Source organism: Emys orbicularis, chromosome 2, assembly GCF_028017835.1.
Source record: "Emys orbicularis isolate rEmyOrb1 chromosome 2, rEmyOrb1.hap1, whole genome shotgun sequence".
NCBI lineage: Eukaryota > Metazoa > Chordata > Testudines > Emydidae > Emys > Emys orbicularis.
The window spans coordinates 253,200,449-253,217,474 of NC_088684.1; the positions used below are offsets into that span (position 1 = coordinate 253,200,449).

A 17,026-nucleotide genomic window follows, 5' to 3' on the forward strand; every position below is an offset into this window, starting at 1 on the left:
TCCTTGGCTGTTGTCTTAAAATTACTCTAGCCGATATTACTGACTTTGGAAAGTATCTACCAAGATGGGATGGATCTAAGTAGTGAGGCTGGTGGATTACTTTTGCTACTACATTCAGAGAAGACTATTGCCATTCTCTCTCTTGTAAGTCTACTGTTGAAACCACTTGGGTAATTAAACAATACCATCCAGGCATCTGCTACAACAGTAGTAGATCTTTGTCCAGCAATAGAAGCTAAATTTGGATCAATCAGAGAGCTATCCATTGAAAAAGTACTGGAAGAAGCAAAGTCCAGGTCTACACTAGTGGTGGGGGGTCGAACTAAGATACGCAACTTCAGCTACACAAATAGCGTAGCTGAAGTGGGCGTATCTTAGGTCAACTTACTTGCCGTGTGGACGGCGGCGAGTCGATGGGGAGCGCGATCGGGGATCGATTTTATCGCGTCTACACTAGATGCGATAAATCGACCCCGTAGATCAATCACTACCCGCCGATCCGGCGGGTAGTGAAGACCTGCCCAAAGACTTCAGTCCAGAAGTTGACTAATGAAGGCATTTATATTGAATCCTTAAGTGAAGAGGACAAGAAGTGTTTAAGACAACTGAAAAAGTACACAGACTTTATTCTTAAAAATCTACAACAGCGACTTCTAGATTCTACTCAACCTCTAAGTAGCTTTAACAGATCCCTGTCCTATAAAACACTGACAGTTGAGTGAAGTGAGGCACTACCAGCAATGGGGTTGCCATGTGCTCAGGAAAGAATAGAAAATTTGAACACAGAGTGGAATATCATACGACGAATGAATGAAGATTTGACTTCAACTTCTTTTTTATCATCACTAGTGGCTCGACCTGATCTTTATGCTATGTTTCCTGGGATGAAAGAAGTAGGAATTCATCTCTTGCTATTCCCAGTCACAACAACTACAGTTGAGTGTTCTTTTTCATCATTGAATAGAATTTTGTGTTCTGAAAGAAGTTGTCTTCTGCCTGATCATGTGAATGAACTAATGAGCATATCAATTGAAGGAATGGAAGTACTGGACACACAAGAAGCCACCAAAGATGAACGCGTTGCATTCAAGAAGTTCATTAACAGAGTTGTGCAAAATTATAACAAGAAACCAAGAAGGTTGTAGATGTCGTGCTTCACAGAATGCTTGAGTAGCCAACTTTAATTTGTGTGATGATTTCAAAACATGAGTTGAATAAAATGGTCATGAAACAGTTTTCAGTTTTTACTATTGTGCCATACAGCCCACCTTCACCCTCACGGTCTCACCCCTCATCGGCCCTGACCCCCCCTCCCCTATAAATTCAAACACCCCCCTAATTTCAATTCCTGGGGAAAACACTGAACCAGGGTGGACCGACAGCCCCCCCAGCAGCTCCCCTATCAGCTCCCCGCGCCCCTAAGTTCCCTGTGGCAGCCGCCCAGCAGGCTATCAATTGCCAGCAGTTCAGCTGTCCCTCCCCCCACTGCCATGTGCTGCTCCTGCCCTCTGCCTTGGAGCTGCTCCCCGGAGCCTCCTGCTTGCGGGGGGGGGGGGGGGGGGAGAAAGAGAGAAGAGGAGGGCTAATATCAGGGTGTCCCCCTCACCCCTGCTCCTGCCACCCGCTTACCCCATTTCCATAGAGCGGGGGGGAGACACGACAGGGCTCAGGACGGAGGGATCTTGCAGGCAGAAGCTGCTGTCTCAACTTGCTGATCTAAAAAGGCAGTGTTCTTAGAGTGAGGTCAGCGTACTTAAAGGGGCAATGCCACACACACACACACACACACACACACACACACACACACACACACTGGGTGTGTGTCTCTGTCTGCCATGCTGTCTCCCCTTCCTCCATTCATAGAGTGAGAGGCTACATTAACAACAATGTGTTAACCCTTGAGGGCTCAGCCGAATGCTAGTTCATCATTTAGCAGTGAGGCATTCCCTGGGAAATATCCCACCCTTTTCTACCCTCTGACTCCACCACCTCAACCAAGCTTCACAATCATCATTGCTGTGTACAGTATTAAATTGTTTGTTTAAAACTTATACTGTGTATAAATATATATATAATATAGTCTTTTGTCTGGTGAAAAAAACTTCCCTGGAACCTAACCCCCACCCCCACCCCCCGATTTACATTAATTCTTATGGGGAAATTGGATTCACTTAACATCGTTGCACTTTCAGTCACATTTTTCAGGAACATAACTACAACGTTAAGTGAGGAGTTACTGTACAGTAGAACCTCAGAGTATCGAACTTACTGGTCAAGCACTAGGGATGTAAAATATTAAATGGTTAAATAGTTAAAATATAAGTATTAGTCAAACCATTAACCTTCCCTTGTTCACCCACCTCCTTCCGGGTGACGATCAGCTGGTAGAAGTCCTTGCTGGAGGCTGGGGCCTGTGCGCGGGTCTCAAACAGGTTCTCCTGCAGCAGAGAGACCATTTTGGGATGCTGGTAAGAGGTGTCTATGGCAACCAGGAAGGGGTGGGTATCACGAGAGGTCACTGAGAGCCCAGCCCCCTCTTAAAGGGGCTGGGTTGATATTAACGCTCTAGCCCCAGCGGGGTCTTCGCCCCAGCGGTGAGGAGGGTCTTGTACACCCCTTAGTTGGTAAAAGCAGTCCCTTAAGCCCCATTGACCTGAGGGGAAATACTTACACAGACCCAGGTGGAAGGATACCACTCACTAGGCCAAGAAATGCCTGGCAGTGCAGGGAAGTAGGGTGAGCAAACCACCAGTCTGGGGGTTTCGCGGGGAGTGGCCAGCGGGGCAAGGGGAGCGTATTTAGGCTGCGGGCCCCGTCGGGGAGGTAAAGTAGTCCCTGGCCTCCCTCTGAGCCACTGGAAGGAGCTCAGCTGTGGAGGCGGCCGGAGCACTGGTCGATCCTGTGGCTTCAGCTGATAATTGAAGGGAAGGGAAGCCGCTGCTGAGGTGGTACGGCGCGTCTGTGGAGGCCACATCGGGACAAACTAGGTACCTTGGGCCGCTCTCCCTTTTCCTGGGTACTGACAGGGCCGCCCAGAGGATTCAACGGGCCTGGGGCAAAGCAATTTTGGGGGCCTCTTCCATAAAAAAAAGTTGCAATACTATAGAATACTATATTCTCGTGAGGGCCCTTGCGGGGCCCGGGGCCTGGGGAAAATTGCCCCACTTGCCCCCGCCCCCCCCCCCCCCGGCGGCCCTGGGTACTGAGGATGTGGGGGGGGGGCTGGGCCCCTTCAATTGCCCCAGGGCCTCCTGGCTAGGCCTGCTGTGTCACTCCCGATATGGGCACAGCTGCCCTTCCCCATCTGTCCAGGGCAAGGGGGGAGGGGAGACGTGCCATCCTAGGCATTATGAGGCCCGAATCAGTTAAATGGTTAACTGATATAATTTTAATAGTTTAAATGGGTACTACTTTAACGACATTTACATCCCTATCAATCACACACCTCATTTGGAACCGGAAATCAGGCAGCAGCAGAGACCAAAAAAAAAGCAAATACAGTACAGTACTGTGTTAAACATAAACTACTAAAGGGAAAGTTTAAAAAAAAAATTGACAAGGTAAGGAAACTTTCTGTGCTAGTTTCATTTAAATTAAGATGGTTAAAAGTAGCAATTTTCTTCTGCACAGTAAAGTTTTAAAGCTCTATTAAGTCAATGTTCAGCTGTAAACTTTTGAAAGAACAACCATAACATTTTGTTCAGAGTTATCAACATTTCAAAGTTATGAACAACCTCCATTCCTGAGGTGTTTGTAACTCTGAGATTCTACTGTATGGAGGCTACGTGCTCATTGAAAGAGATACAGTCATCTTTACATTACAAATAGGCTTGGAAGAATTTTATTTTTATTTTGTATTTTAAAAAATTAAAAATTATAATTTCAATGGATAATATTGATGTTTGTTTTTAAGCTTTTTTATTTTTATCAGTTTAAACTTTCACAGTTGTGGGGGCATCTGACAATTATTTAATGATAGTACCCATTGATATTCAAAAAGTTGGCTTTACAACCATTATAACACAAATTGTCAATGTCACATGTCAAAATTTGCGAAGTAAATATCTTAAAATCAAACTCAAATAAGTTCCCATTTTTGTTACTTTACCCTCTATAAATTTCAATTATTATTGATGTAATATTTTTTCATCAGTTTGTGTGTGCATGGTGAAATCGAGGTTCACTGACACTTATCCAAAAGAAAAAAATCTAATCCTTCCAAGCCTAAATATAAAAATAAGTTAATGAAGAGGTTTACTCATATTAATTCTGTACAGTGTAGAGGTTTTTCATTGATACATTCTCTTAGTGCATGAAAAGAAAAATGAATTGTAACAACTATTGAAACAATTTCTCCAGATAATAAAAAATGAATAACCTGTTTTAAATAGAAAACATCAGTGAATATAATTATTTATGCTAAGGTATGATATATTTGGTTTGTTTTTATCTTGTTTCCTCAATCTAACCTTTTACTTCTGTTTATTGTTTATTCTAGTAATAAATGAAAAAGAATAAACCATGGGAAACCCAGAAAACATAGGAGATGCATATGTTGCTGTGATTCGTCCAAAGACTACTGCTAGCCTGAATTCTCGGGAATATCGAGCTAAATCATATGAAGTATAAACAATTTTTTTTACTTTATTTGATTAAAGTTTGAAAATATGAAAAAAATAACATAATTGAAAAACAACAACCTTAATTAACCCTCAGTTTAGATAGATAAAGAGATTTACTATCTGAGCAATCCTAGGTACTTATATAGCTCCCATTACCATAGTAGGTGTGTCCCACTCTTTTATTATTTATTTATTTATCCTCAGAAAAACCTTTGTGACATAGGGAAGTATAGTTATCCCTATTTTACAGAGTGGGAGCTGAGGCACAGATAGACTAAGTGACTTGGCCACAGTCACACAGGAAGTTTGTGGCAGAGGAGGGAGCTGAATCTTTGTTTCAGGCTAACTAACCCAACAAATACCAAAACACTATAATGTCTTATGTTATACTTTAAACAAATGCTACAATCACAACATATACTAGAAAAAATTCAGGTAACATCCTTCTAAGTTTCTGAAGTGGTTTTTTTTAATTACATTTTTTTTGTGCTTAAAATCAACAATCAAACCTCAGCACAGCATATTGACAGGAACATGTCAAACAGTTGCTGTTTTAGAATCTGATCCTACAACCTCTGTGCAAGTGTTAGCAGAGTCAGGTCTTTTAGGGTAAGGCCAAGTCACCTAGCATGTTGCATATTGGTGGATCTCTGTGCTGCATGGATCTTAATACAAGAGTGGGATCTTGGCTTTTCCCGTTTCTGTGTCTTTGGTGGCCGAGATGACCTTCCAGAACATGCTGTTTTGCATTTAGTACTTTCTGAATTTTCTCACTGCTTTTACAATTGACTACCAAGGACCAATTTGTGAAGTTGCACCAAGATCCCACAAATGTGGAATCTTTACTGGCCAGTTATGCTTCTCCTTTTATAATACCCATTTTATAAATAAAAAGCCCTGTGTATAATGACTTTGTACTTTTATTATTTTATATCAAAGAATTTCAAATAAGAAAAATCAAACATTCATCATATAGTTAATGGCATAATTTTTGCCTAATGAAACACATTCCAGCTTCTGCAATATCAAAAATACTAAAAATATAAAAAGGAATACATTCTGTAAATGATTGCTGACGCATGGGATTTGTCCACAAGCAGAGTTCATGATGGTTGTGAAGTTTGCAGTAAAATGCTTAGTAGAATGTCACATAGGAGTTGGCCATCCATGACTTTGAGGACCTGAAAAGTCGGGTGAAAGTACATTCAAAATCACTTACAGTATCTGTTGAATGTCCCATATACCCTTGCTATTTAGAGAATTTTGCACATAGCACTACAATCGGTTAATTAAAAACAAAAATTTGCTAGTCCGCTTGTTAAATAAAAGTAATGTTTCAGTAATTCTTAAATAATTCTTTAATTTTATTGTTTGCAAGATTTTGTTGCTTGAGGTTCCCATTGAAGGACAAAAGAAAAAGAGAAAGAAAGTTTTGTTGGAAACTAAACTTCAGGGAGGCAGTGAGATAACCCAGAGCATCTTGGATTATGTAGTAGAAACCACCAAACCAATTTCACCAGCTAATCAAGGTATCAAAGGTGAGAATTGTTTTTCCTTATTTGGTATTGGTGTCTCTATAATAATTGTATTACTCAAATAGGCCAGTTAAAGGAAGTAATAAAACAATATCTGTTTTCGAAATCAAGCTCTATTTTAAGTTCTGCAAACAGAAACATGCAACTGAACCCTCAGGCTGTCCTTTATTTTCCTTTTACTTCTAAATGTCTTAAAAAAAAAAAAAACCCTCAAAAAACCCCAAACTGTTTCTGACAAGTTTATCGTAGATGAGACCTTGTGTGCCCATACCGATATTTCAGTCCAAAATGAGTTTTACAGCTAAGTTTCTAAATACTTAGAAAAACTAAATTACAGTGCACACAACCTTAATCACAGTTAAAAAATTAGCAATTTAAAAAAAGGCTTTAGGGATGATCCAGAAAATTATGCACCAGATAGCCTTAAACTATACCTGGTAAATTTGTCAAAGTTATAATAAAATAATAATAAAACATCTGGAATCCGCAATATGATAGTATCTAGCTAGCACAGTTTTTGCAAAGGAAATTTGTGCCTCACTTATCTGTTAGAATTCTTTGTCCATGGTAGTAAAATAGAGGATAAAGGGTAACCGTTTGATATAAAGCAACAGAGGGTCCTGTGGCACCTTTAAGACTAACAGAAGTATTGGGAGCATAAGCTTTCGTGGGTAAGAACCTCACTTGCATCTGAAGAAGTGAGGTTCTTACCCACAAAAGCTTATGCTCCCAATACTTCTGTTAGTCTTAAAGGTGCCACAGGACCCTCTGTTGCTTTTTACAGATTCAGACTAACACGGCTACCCCTCTGACATTTGATATAGTTTATTTAGACTGTATCGAGGCCTTTGACAGGTTCCCTCTCAAGAAGCTAGTAAAGGAACTAAGTAATTCTGGGGTGAGAGATAAAGTATTGTCATGGATCAAAATCTGGTTGAGCGATAAGAAACAAAGAGTTAAGAATACATAATCCATTTTCATCAGGGCAAAAGATTAATGGCAGAGTGCCTCAAGGTTCTATATTATGACCATTGTTGTTTAATAGACCACGTTTACACTTAAAAGTTTTCTTGGCATAGCCATTTTGAGTAGGGATGTGATTTTTTTTTTTTTTTTTTAATGATATAGCTGTGCTGGCAAAAAGTGCTTTTGTCTGTATAGCTCATTTTGTTTCTGAATGGTATAAGTTATACCAAAGCACCTTTTTGCCAGTGTAATTGCTTCTACACAAGGGTGATTTTTGCTGGTGTAGCTATACCATGGTCATATAATTATTAACAATCTAGAAAAGGGGGTAAGTAGTGAAGTAGCAAAAATTTGCAGCTGGCACAAAATTATTTTGGTTAGCCAAATCCAGAGAAGACTGAGGAATTTAAGAGGGTTTTACCAAGCTAAGTGAATGGGTAACACAATGAAACTTAAATTCAGTGTTAATAAAGTAAAGTAATGCGTGATGGAAAGAAAAATTTGAACTACTGATACACTTTACAGGGTTCTAACTTAACAGGATTGACTCAGGAAAATAATCTGGGCATTACAGTGTACAGTTCGGTGAAGACTTTGCTAAATTTGCAGCTGAGGTCAAAAAGGCAAATCAATGTTGGGTTACACAAAGATGGGATGGAGAATAATATGGAAAACATCATAATACCATTATATAAATTGGTGGTTCTCTTTCATGTAGAATACTGTGTGCGTTGCTGCACATCCCATTAAAAAAAGTATATTACAGATTTTAGAGCTGGTTTAGAGAAGGGCAATGGCAATGATTAGGTTCATGGGAAAAATTCATATGAAGAGAAATTGAAAGTAATGGTAATTCTTTACCTGTTCATAATCTGTGTATGTGTGTTGAGTTGCACATATATTCATGCAGCTGCTCAGGGTTATTCAGATTTAATTTGCTTCCTCAGTTTTCAGAAAATAATATTTTATTTTGTTTCCTGGGAACCAGGAAGAATCAAACTGCCAACCATTTGTCCATCCAACACTCAGTTGACTTCCTTTGTTGTTTTAATAATATGTTAGGAAAGCGAGTAGTGTTAATGAAGAAATTTCCTCTTGATGGAGAGAAGGTGGGCAGGGAAGCCTCTCTTTTCATTGTTCCAACTGTTGTCAAAGGTAATGTTTAAAACATAATTCCTGAAGTTGTGTGTATTTTAGAGAAAGTTAAGCCCTTGTTTCCTAAAGAATTTACATATTTATTTTATATAAATGTTAACTGCTGTGATATTTATATTTGGGTTTGGAAGAATTAGATTGAGGTTGATAAAGGTCCATAATTGTCTGTTTCTTCAGATGCCTAAAAACAGGGGAGAAATGTAGTTAGTCAAAGTTTAAAGAGAATCAAAGTTTTTTAAAAATAAAATGCTGCATTTTTAGAGAACCATAAAATGTTGCAATATTTTGTTATATATTCAATACATTTACTAATGGTTAATTTTGGTATTAAGAAACAAGAAAACAAATTTTATTACAAAGGCTACTGTATTTATACAAGTAAACATTAAAAAAGGATCTTTTCCAGCACTCTTCTGAGAGAAGAGTCCCCATGGAAGTGAATGGGGCATTCTTGCCTGAGTAAGGAATACTGAGTAGGTCTCTGAAGGCAAAATATATTTCATATAATAAGGGACTATAAAATACATTTAAAATATTATGGAAGTTTTTTGAGTTTTACTGGGGAAACATGTTCACTTGCTATTTGTGATATGCTTTGAAAGTGAAAGTTGACAAATAAACACCATTTGAATCGTAAGGTCTTTCTCAAAGCTAACAGGTTATTTTTCCTTCAACAGTGTACAGTATACAGTTTTTTCAGTAACTCAGAAAATGAACATGATCACAATGGTGGGACAGTAATGGAACATTTTATAATACATTTAGGGCAACTTTATTGGATTGAATTTTGTTACATACGAATTGGTATGTAATTTGTGAGAGGCAAAGTGGTTCAGGTAATATCTTTTATTGAACCAACTTCTGTTGGTGAGAGAGAGAGAGAAGCTTTGGAAGTTAGTCCAATAAAAGATATAACCTCACCCACCTTGTGTCTCTAATATCCTGGGACCAAAACCACTACAAAAACACCGCATATGTAATTTGTATCAGTTACCATTTGGGAAAAATTGATCTACCATAGTCTAAAAATAGAATATCATCTCTTTTGGCTGAAATTGTATAACTGCAAAAGAGGAAAACAGGATTTTTGTTGCTGTTGAAGAGTTTTCTGTTTCTCTTTCCTTTTTAGATAATACAAAATACGCATACAGTCCTGGATGCCCAGTTTTCTACTGCTTACAGGACATCATGAGGGTCTGCAGCGAATCCAGCACTCATTTTGCTACACTCACTGCTAGAATGTTAATAGCCTTGGATAAGTAAGAAATATCATTAGTAGAAATACGGGGTTAGAAATAGAAAATAGACAAGGAAGTCTGCAAACATGAAAAATTAGATCTGTTTTACAGCAGTCTTGTGATCACTGAGAAGGAAATCATGGTGATATCGCATGTTGTTTTCTTAGTAAGTTTATTTAAAAAAACAAGCAAATCTTGAGGATTGATTTGTAATTTTTCACACCAGATAGTTTTGAGGTGAAGATGGTTATACTTTTTTTAATCTAGAGCAGGGATTGGCAACCTTTGGCACGCGGCTCCCCAGGGTAAGCACCCTGGCGGGCCGGCCGGTTTGTTTACCTGCCGCATCCACAGGTTCGGCCGATCGCGGCTCCCACTGGCTGTGGTTCGCCGCTCCAAGCCAATGGGGGCTGCGGGAAACCGCGGCCAGCCACATCCCTCAGCCCGCGCCACTTCCCGCAGACCCCATTGGCCTGGAGCGGCGAACCGCGGCCAGTGGGAGCCGTGATCGGCTGAACCTGCGGACACGGCAGGTAAACAAACCGGCCTAGCCCGCCAGGGTGCTTACCCTGGCGAGCCGCGTGCCGAAGGTTGCCGATCCCTGATCTAGAGGTTCCCAAAAAGAGGCTTGTTCACTTCTAGTTCATTAGAAGTGATGTGCAAGAATATTAATAATACCTACATCTTATATAGATAATCTTAATGATAAACTCATAACATTTGCCAGAGTATAATGAAGTCACCTTAGCATCTCCATAGTCTAGATTGCACTGAGATTTGCACTTAAACTAGGACTTAAACCTGTTACTTATGAATAATATAGCGTGTCTTCCCCAGATTTACAGCACTTATTTTTAAATTAGATAATTATGAAAATTTACAGATAATTACTTTAATCTGATTTCTAATCTTTTGGAAATTGGCTAACCACATATTTTTGGTGAGACTGACTTCTTCAGCTCCGTGTAGCAAAGACATTTTTTGTGATTTTTTTTTGAGATTTTAAAAGTGACTCACTCCTAAATTCTGATCCTGCAAACACACACGCTCTTAACTTTACTCGTGCTGTTCCATTCAGTGGTAAAACAATCAGTCCTTCATTTTATCTTCAAAAATGAAGAAATACTGGTGTGGCTTGTCTGAACTGTTCTACAAACATTGAATTCAATAGAACGGTTCATGTGAGTGAAGCTAAGCACATGCATAAATGATGGCAGGATCAGGGCCAAAGACAATAGCAAAGTATAAGTTATATGTTAATTTTTTATTTATTAGCACTGGTAGTCATAACAGTTTCTGTCTGCTTCGCAGTGGTAATTGTCAAACTTACCTGTCATTGAATGGATGCCCTAGAATCTAAGCTTCCATTTAATATGTTTGTTTCCAGATTTTATGGTTGTGAGAAAACCTTGAAAATGTGAACAGAATGTAACTGATGCTATGTCATCTAATTGAGTCTTTACACAGACTGAAGAAATAGCTCTGAAAAGTTTAACACCCTAGCCCAGGGGTCTCAAACTCAATTTACTTTAGGGCCAGTGCCAGTCCTCAAATCCTCCCAGTGGGCCAATAATGTCACTCATGCCGACCAAAACTCCGCCCCCCCCCAAAAAAAACTCTGCCCCCCCACCTGCCTAAGGCTCTGGGAGGGAGTTTGGGTGGGCGAGGAGGTCTGGGGCAGGGGATTGGGGTGCAGGCTCTGGGAGGGAGTTTGGGTGCAGAAGGGGGGAGAGGTTGGGCTCTGGGAGGGAGTTTGGGTGGGGGAGAGGGTCTGGGGTGCAGGCTCTGGGATGGAGTTTGGGTGCTGGGTGCAGGCTCAGGGCTGGGGCAGAGGGTGGGGGTGCAGGAGCAGGGGGTGGGTTGCAGGCTCTGGGAGGGAGTTTGGGGGTGGGAGGAGGTGTGTGGGAAGGGGGAGGGGGTGCAGGCTCTGGGAGGGAGTTTGGGGGCTGGGGGTATGGGGAAGAGGTGCAGGTTCTGGGAGGGAGTTTGGGGGCAGGAGGGGGGGTGTGGGAAGGGGGAGGGGGTGCAGGCTCTAGGAGGAAGTTTGGGGGGTGTGGGGAGGGGGTGCAGGCTCTGGGAGAGGGTCGGGTGCGGCGCTTACCTGGGGCTCTGGGCGGGCTGGGGGGCCTCCGTGCGCTGCTGCCCCCAGGAATCACCCCTTCAGCTTCTTATTGGCTGCAGGGGCGCTTGGGGAAGGGGCAGCGTGTGGAAGCATAGCCCTGCCCCAAGGCCACAGGGAGGGGCCGGCAGCCCCTGGAGCGAGCAGGCAGATGCTGCTCAGCTCCGCTGCGCTGCCAGGCCCTTGGGGGGGAGGGGGGAGCGCCTGGGGGAAGCAGGTGGGGCCAAGGGAGAGACCTGGCCCCAAAACTGCTGGAGCCCCGTAGGCCACATTGGGGAGGTTTGAGACCCCTGCCTTAGCCATCTAATGGGGTACTTACTCAAAAGACCTCTCACAAGCCAGGGACAGTTTATTGCACAGTGGCCACAACTTTACCAAATAAACAATATTGTAAACAAATGGAAGGAATTAAGGTATTCTTTGCAGCAAAGGGTAGCTGATGTCCAGGACACCCTTTGTCCTGACTAGGAGAACCCAAAGTCACAAGAAACTACCCAGCTAGAGATACCATCCAGTCTACCCATGTTTGGACACATGGCTTGGACCGCAAGCCACACTCCGCTCCCATAGAGAGGTTAGAGCTGCCACTGAGACAGACTAAGGCAGCCTCTGCTTGTGAGTGTTTCTGTCCTAGCTACACAGTGAATACCACAATTCTGGGAATATATATCCCTCTTTATCTCCCTCCCATCCTGGCCTAAATAACCAAATAATTTTTTCCCCTGCAAAGATGGTGTCCACCCCAAACGTGTGTATTACAGTATGTGAGAGAACCCACACGCAAATATGACTTGACCTAAAAAAAGCCCCAAAAGCCCACAGTGATCAACAGAACGACAACATTAAATCAGCAATTAAATGCCAAGGCAGTCTTCAGAAGATAAAGACCAAATGCTTGCCCTAAGTTATGCCCCACAATGCATATGTGGGTGGCAAAATCAGCAAGAGGAGTGTGTGAATGGCCCTATGTTTCTCCCCAGCTTAACCTAAACAGGGGGCAGGTCCCTCCCTCTGTGTCAGTAAAAGCACTCCTTAGAGTCAGAGGAGCAATTCATGTAACAGATTTAGGGCCTGATTCTGTAGCTTCTTCATGCACACAACAACCTTTGACTTCCCCAAAAGTGGTGTACCCAGTGTGGCTAAAAAATTAGCCTTTATTTATCTTCAAAATACTAGTGTGACTTTTCCATTCTGTTCTCCAGGTGGTTAGATGAACGACATACACAATCTCATTCCATCCCAGCTTTATTCAGACCATCTCCTGTTGAGAGGATTAAAACTAATGTTTCAAACCCTGCATATGCTATTGAACCTGGTCAGACGGAGAGCTCTCTACACATGGGATATACTGCATTAGAAATAAAGAGCAAAATGTTGGCGCTGGAGAAAGCAGATATGTGTATCTACAACCCTTTGTTTGGGTCGGATCTTCAGTATACCAACAGGGTAAGAGTTTTGTAGTATAAACTATATTTTAGTTGTGAAAGGGATTTGATAATCATGTATTGAACTTTAACATAGGTTTTCTCAGTCCAATGCTTGTGGCCAGATTTGATTTTCAAATTCGCACATTTGAAAATCTGTCCCCTTAATAGCAGCAAGTTACAGTAACTCCTCACTTAAAGTCATCACTGTTAACGTTGTTTCGTTGCTAATCAATTAGGGAACATGCTCGTTCAAAGTTGCGCAATGCTCCCTTCTAACGTCGTTTGGCAGCCGCCTGCTTTGTCCACTGCTTGCAGAAAGAGCAGCCCTTTGCAGCTAGCTGGTGGGGGCTTGGAACCAGGGTGGACCGGCAGCCCCCTCATCAGCTCCCCAGCAGCCCCCATATCAGCTCCCCGCGCCCCTAAGTTCCCTGTGGCAGCCGCCCAGCAGGCTATCAATTGCTGGCAGTTCAGTTGTCCCTCCCCACACTGCCATGTGCTGCTCCTGCCCTCTGCCTTGGAGCTGTTCCCCGGAGTAGGGTTACCATCCATCCGGCTTTCCCCGGACATGTCCGGCTTTTTCAGCTTTAAATGGCCGTCCAGGGGGGATTTCTAATAAAGTAGAAATGTCCGGGATTTCCCCCTTCCCCTCATGCAGAGTGTGGCGCGGCTGATTGGACGGCTGAGCCTGATTGAAAGCCGCTCGCAGCCACTGGGGCCTCTAGCAGCCAGAGTCCCTCCCCCTCCCCCGCTCCCTCCTCCCCCGCAGAGCAGCGCGGAACAGTGTTTGGCTGCACGTGGAGCCCGCAGCTCTCCCTCGGCCTGGTAGCGGGGGGCAGGCAAGGGACAGGGAAGGGGGAGGAGTTAGATTGGTCAGGGGTTCTGGGGGGGCTGTCAGGAGAAGGGGGTGTAGAGAGCAGTTGGGACAGGCAAGGGACAGGGAACGGGGGGTTAGATTGGTCGGGGGTTCTGGGGGGGCTGTCAGGAGAAGGGGGTGTAGAGAGCGGTTGGGGCAGGCAAGGGACAGGGAACGGGGGGGTTAGATTGGTCAGGGGTTCTGGGGGGGCTGTCGGGAGAAGGGGGTGTAGAGAGTGGTTGGGGCAGTTAGGGGACAGGGAGCAGGGAGGCTTAGATAGGGGGTGGGGTCCTGGGGGCAGTTAGGGTGGGGGGTCTCAGGAGGGGGCAGTCAGGGGACAGGTAGGGGGGTCCTGAGGGGGGCGGGGCTGGGCTGGGGCAGGGCTAGGGTGGCACCCCAAGTCCTCTTTTTTGATTGTTGAAATATGGTAACCCTACCCCGGAGCCTCCTGCTTGCTGGTGGGGGGGGAGGGAGAAGAGGGGGGCTAATATCAGGGTGTCCCCCTGCCCCCTGCTCATGCCACCCGCTTACCCCATTTCCATAGAGCAGGGGGGAGACACGACAGGGCTCAGGATGGAGGGAGCTTGCAAGCAGCAGCTGCTGTCTCAACTTGCTGATCTAAAAAGGCAATGTTCTTAGAGTGGGGTCAGCGTACTTAAAGGGGCAATGCGCATCTCTCTCTTTAGCAGTTAAGGCATTCCCTAGGAAATATCCCACCCTCTTCTACCCTCTGACTCCACCACCTCAACCAAGTTTCACAATCATCATTGCTGTGTACAGTATTAAATTGTTTGTTTAAAACTTATACTGTGTATACATATATATAACATAGTCTTTTGTCTGGTGAAAAAAATTTCTCTGGAACCTAACCCACCACCCTCCTCCATTTACATTAATTCTTATGGGGAAATTGGATTCGCTTAACATCGTTTCGCTTAAAGTCGCATTTTTCAGGGACATAATACTAAGCGACGAGTTACTGTACTATGTTTACATTGGTTTCACAGAACGTACAAGTAATTGCGATTGGTTTGTTGAAGTCTCAGTGAGAAGGTTTTCAGACTTTTTTTATTTTTATTTTTTTTTATTTTTTAATATTATGTTGTCTTCCTAGGTTGATAAAGTGGTTATAAATCCATACTTTGGTCTTGGAGCTCCAGACTATTCAAAGATTCAGATTCCAAAACGAGAAAAGTGGCAACGCAGCATGAGCAGTGTCACAGAAGACAAGTACTGTTACACTTATATAATTATGTTTTATATTATTTATTCATATTACAGTAGTGTCTAAGGCCCCATTCAGGGAGCAGGGCCCCATTGCCCTAGGGACTGCACAAAGACTTATATAAAAATTAGTCCCCAAAGTGTTTGCAGCACAACACAACAGATTGGTGAAACAAACAAATGTAAGGTGGAGTGGGGGGGACAGTTGGAGGACAACACTAAAATGCATGTTTCTTAGCATGATGAGTATTAGTCATGGCTAGCCATCTGTCTACCTAAGTTCTAATTGTATAAACATTGACGCATTTTAGCTGCTTGTGCTTTGTGCACATCATTAGATACCCATTAGTTGTCATTTTTATATTTCTTTGTTTGATTGTTGAAATATAAGTGAATTGCATCTTTTTCATATTTTGCTTTTCATTACTAGAGAGCGCCAATGGGTAGATGATTTCCCTCTTCATCGCAGTGCTTGTGAAGGAGACTCTGAATTACTTAGTCGCCTTCTAGATGACAACTTTTCAGTCAACCAGTTAGACAGTGACCATTGGGCACCTATCCATTATGCGTGCTGGTGAGTATTTTTTTCCAAGTGAATGTATTTCTGGTATTTATGGCTGAAAACCACTAAGCACTTGTGTGGTTTAAAATAGTAATTAAATGCCAGGAAGTCCAAACTCTAGCATTTTAGTTGTCATTTGTTCTTATAGTTAATATAAAAAAAATGTTGAAAGAGAAATTAAACCTCATGCTTCAAGGTTTAAGCTGATCTCTGACTAAAGGGTTTAGAAGGTGGAGATCTAATGGGACATTGTCCTACGGCAGCCTAATGCTAGTTTTCTTGTACCTTCCTCTGAAATATTTGGTGCTGGCCCCATCAGAGAGAGTGTACTGGACTAGATGGACCATGGGTCTGATCCAGAATACCAATTCCTATGTAGCCCAAAATTTAGATTTTATTAAAACAATTACAAACCCTCAGACCAATAGAAATGTGTCAATATTTAATTCAATCTTTAAATTAATCATTCTTCTGCAAATATTACAGTACACTGAAAGTGAAACTGACATATGAACAAATGTGAAACTGACTTCATTGATTTTTGTCTATGCTGAGACAAATGCAGAAAGTTAACCACATAAATGATGCAAAATAAACTGGATTTTTAAAATCTTTTGATTTTAATGTCATGCGTGGGAACCCTTAGATAGAATGTGGTATAGAAGTGAAGAGCATTATTATTAAACAATGGCTTGATTATTCCATTTTGAAAGTACACAGAGAGCAAGAACTTTAAATAACATGTTCTTTTATTTTTGTTATTTCAGTATTTACTTCTGGTTCTATGCAGTGTTTCTACAGCATGTCTTATAGTTGTAACCTGGCCACTATAGATAACATTACATCAGAAGTTTCATTATAACCCTTCTTTTCACATGATCCTTACATTCTGAAAATACATCCTTTGGATAATTATCCTTACGTGTTTTCTTAGCCCAGAGGTAAAATTTTATGGAAAATGAGGAAACATTCTTCAGCTATTATTTGAATTATTGAAGAGTGAAAGAAATTACACTTCTTTTAAAGCATTATAGAATGTTTTTAGCTCTCAAAAAATTCAAATGGCTCAAATCCACTTCCCACGAAACTACACATGTAAATAGTCTTTAATGAGGAGTAGGTTTATCCAGAAAAGAAGAATTCTGCTCTGCATTCCTGTAGTCTGAACTAAAATTGTTCACAAGACAGCTCTTATTCTTTGCATCATAGAAATATAGGGCTAGAAAGGACCTCAACCCTCCCTGTGCTGAGGCAGGACCCAAGTATACCTAGACGGTCCCTGACTGGTGTTCTGTCTTAAAAATCTCCAATGACAGGGATTCCAT

At 42.1% G+C, this 17,026-nt stretch overlaps 1 protein-coding gene across 1 annotated transcript in view; it reads left to right on the plus strand.

Annotated features, from left to right (window-relative positions):
- Positions 1 to 17,026, plus strand: part of KRIT1 (KRIT1 ankyrin repeat containing) — a 53,048-nt gene that overhangs the window by 12,629 nt on the left and 23,393 nt on the right. Inside the window, exons 4-10 of the mRNA XM_065398698.1 lie at positions 4,499 to 4,623; positions 6,001 to 6,160; positions 8,186 to 8,278; positions 9,408 to 9,537; positions 12,838 to 13,081; positions 15,030 to 15,145; positions 15,570 to 15,713. Coding sequence (XP_065254770.1) covers positions 4,522 to 4,623; positions 6,001 to 6,160; positions 8,186 to 8,278; positions 9,408 to 9,537; positions 12,838 to 13,081; positions 15,030 to 15,145; positions 15,570 to 15,713 — 989 coding nt within the window. The 5' untranslated portion in view covers positions 4,499 to 4,521. The remainder of the gene's footprint in view (positions 1 to 4,498; positions 4,624 to 6,000; positions 6,161 to 8,185; positions 8,279 to 9,407; positions 9,538 to 12,837; positions 13,082 to 15,029; positions 15,146 to 15,569; positions 15,714 to 17,026) is intronic.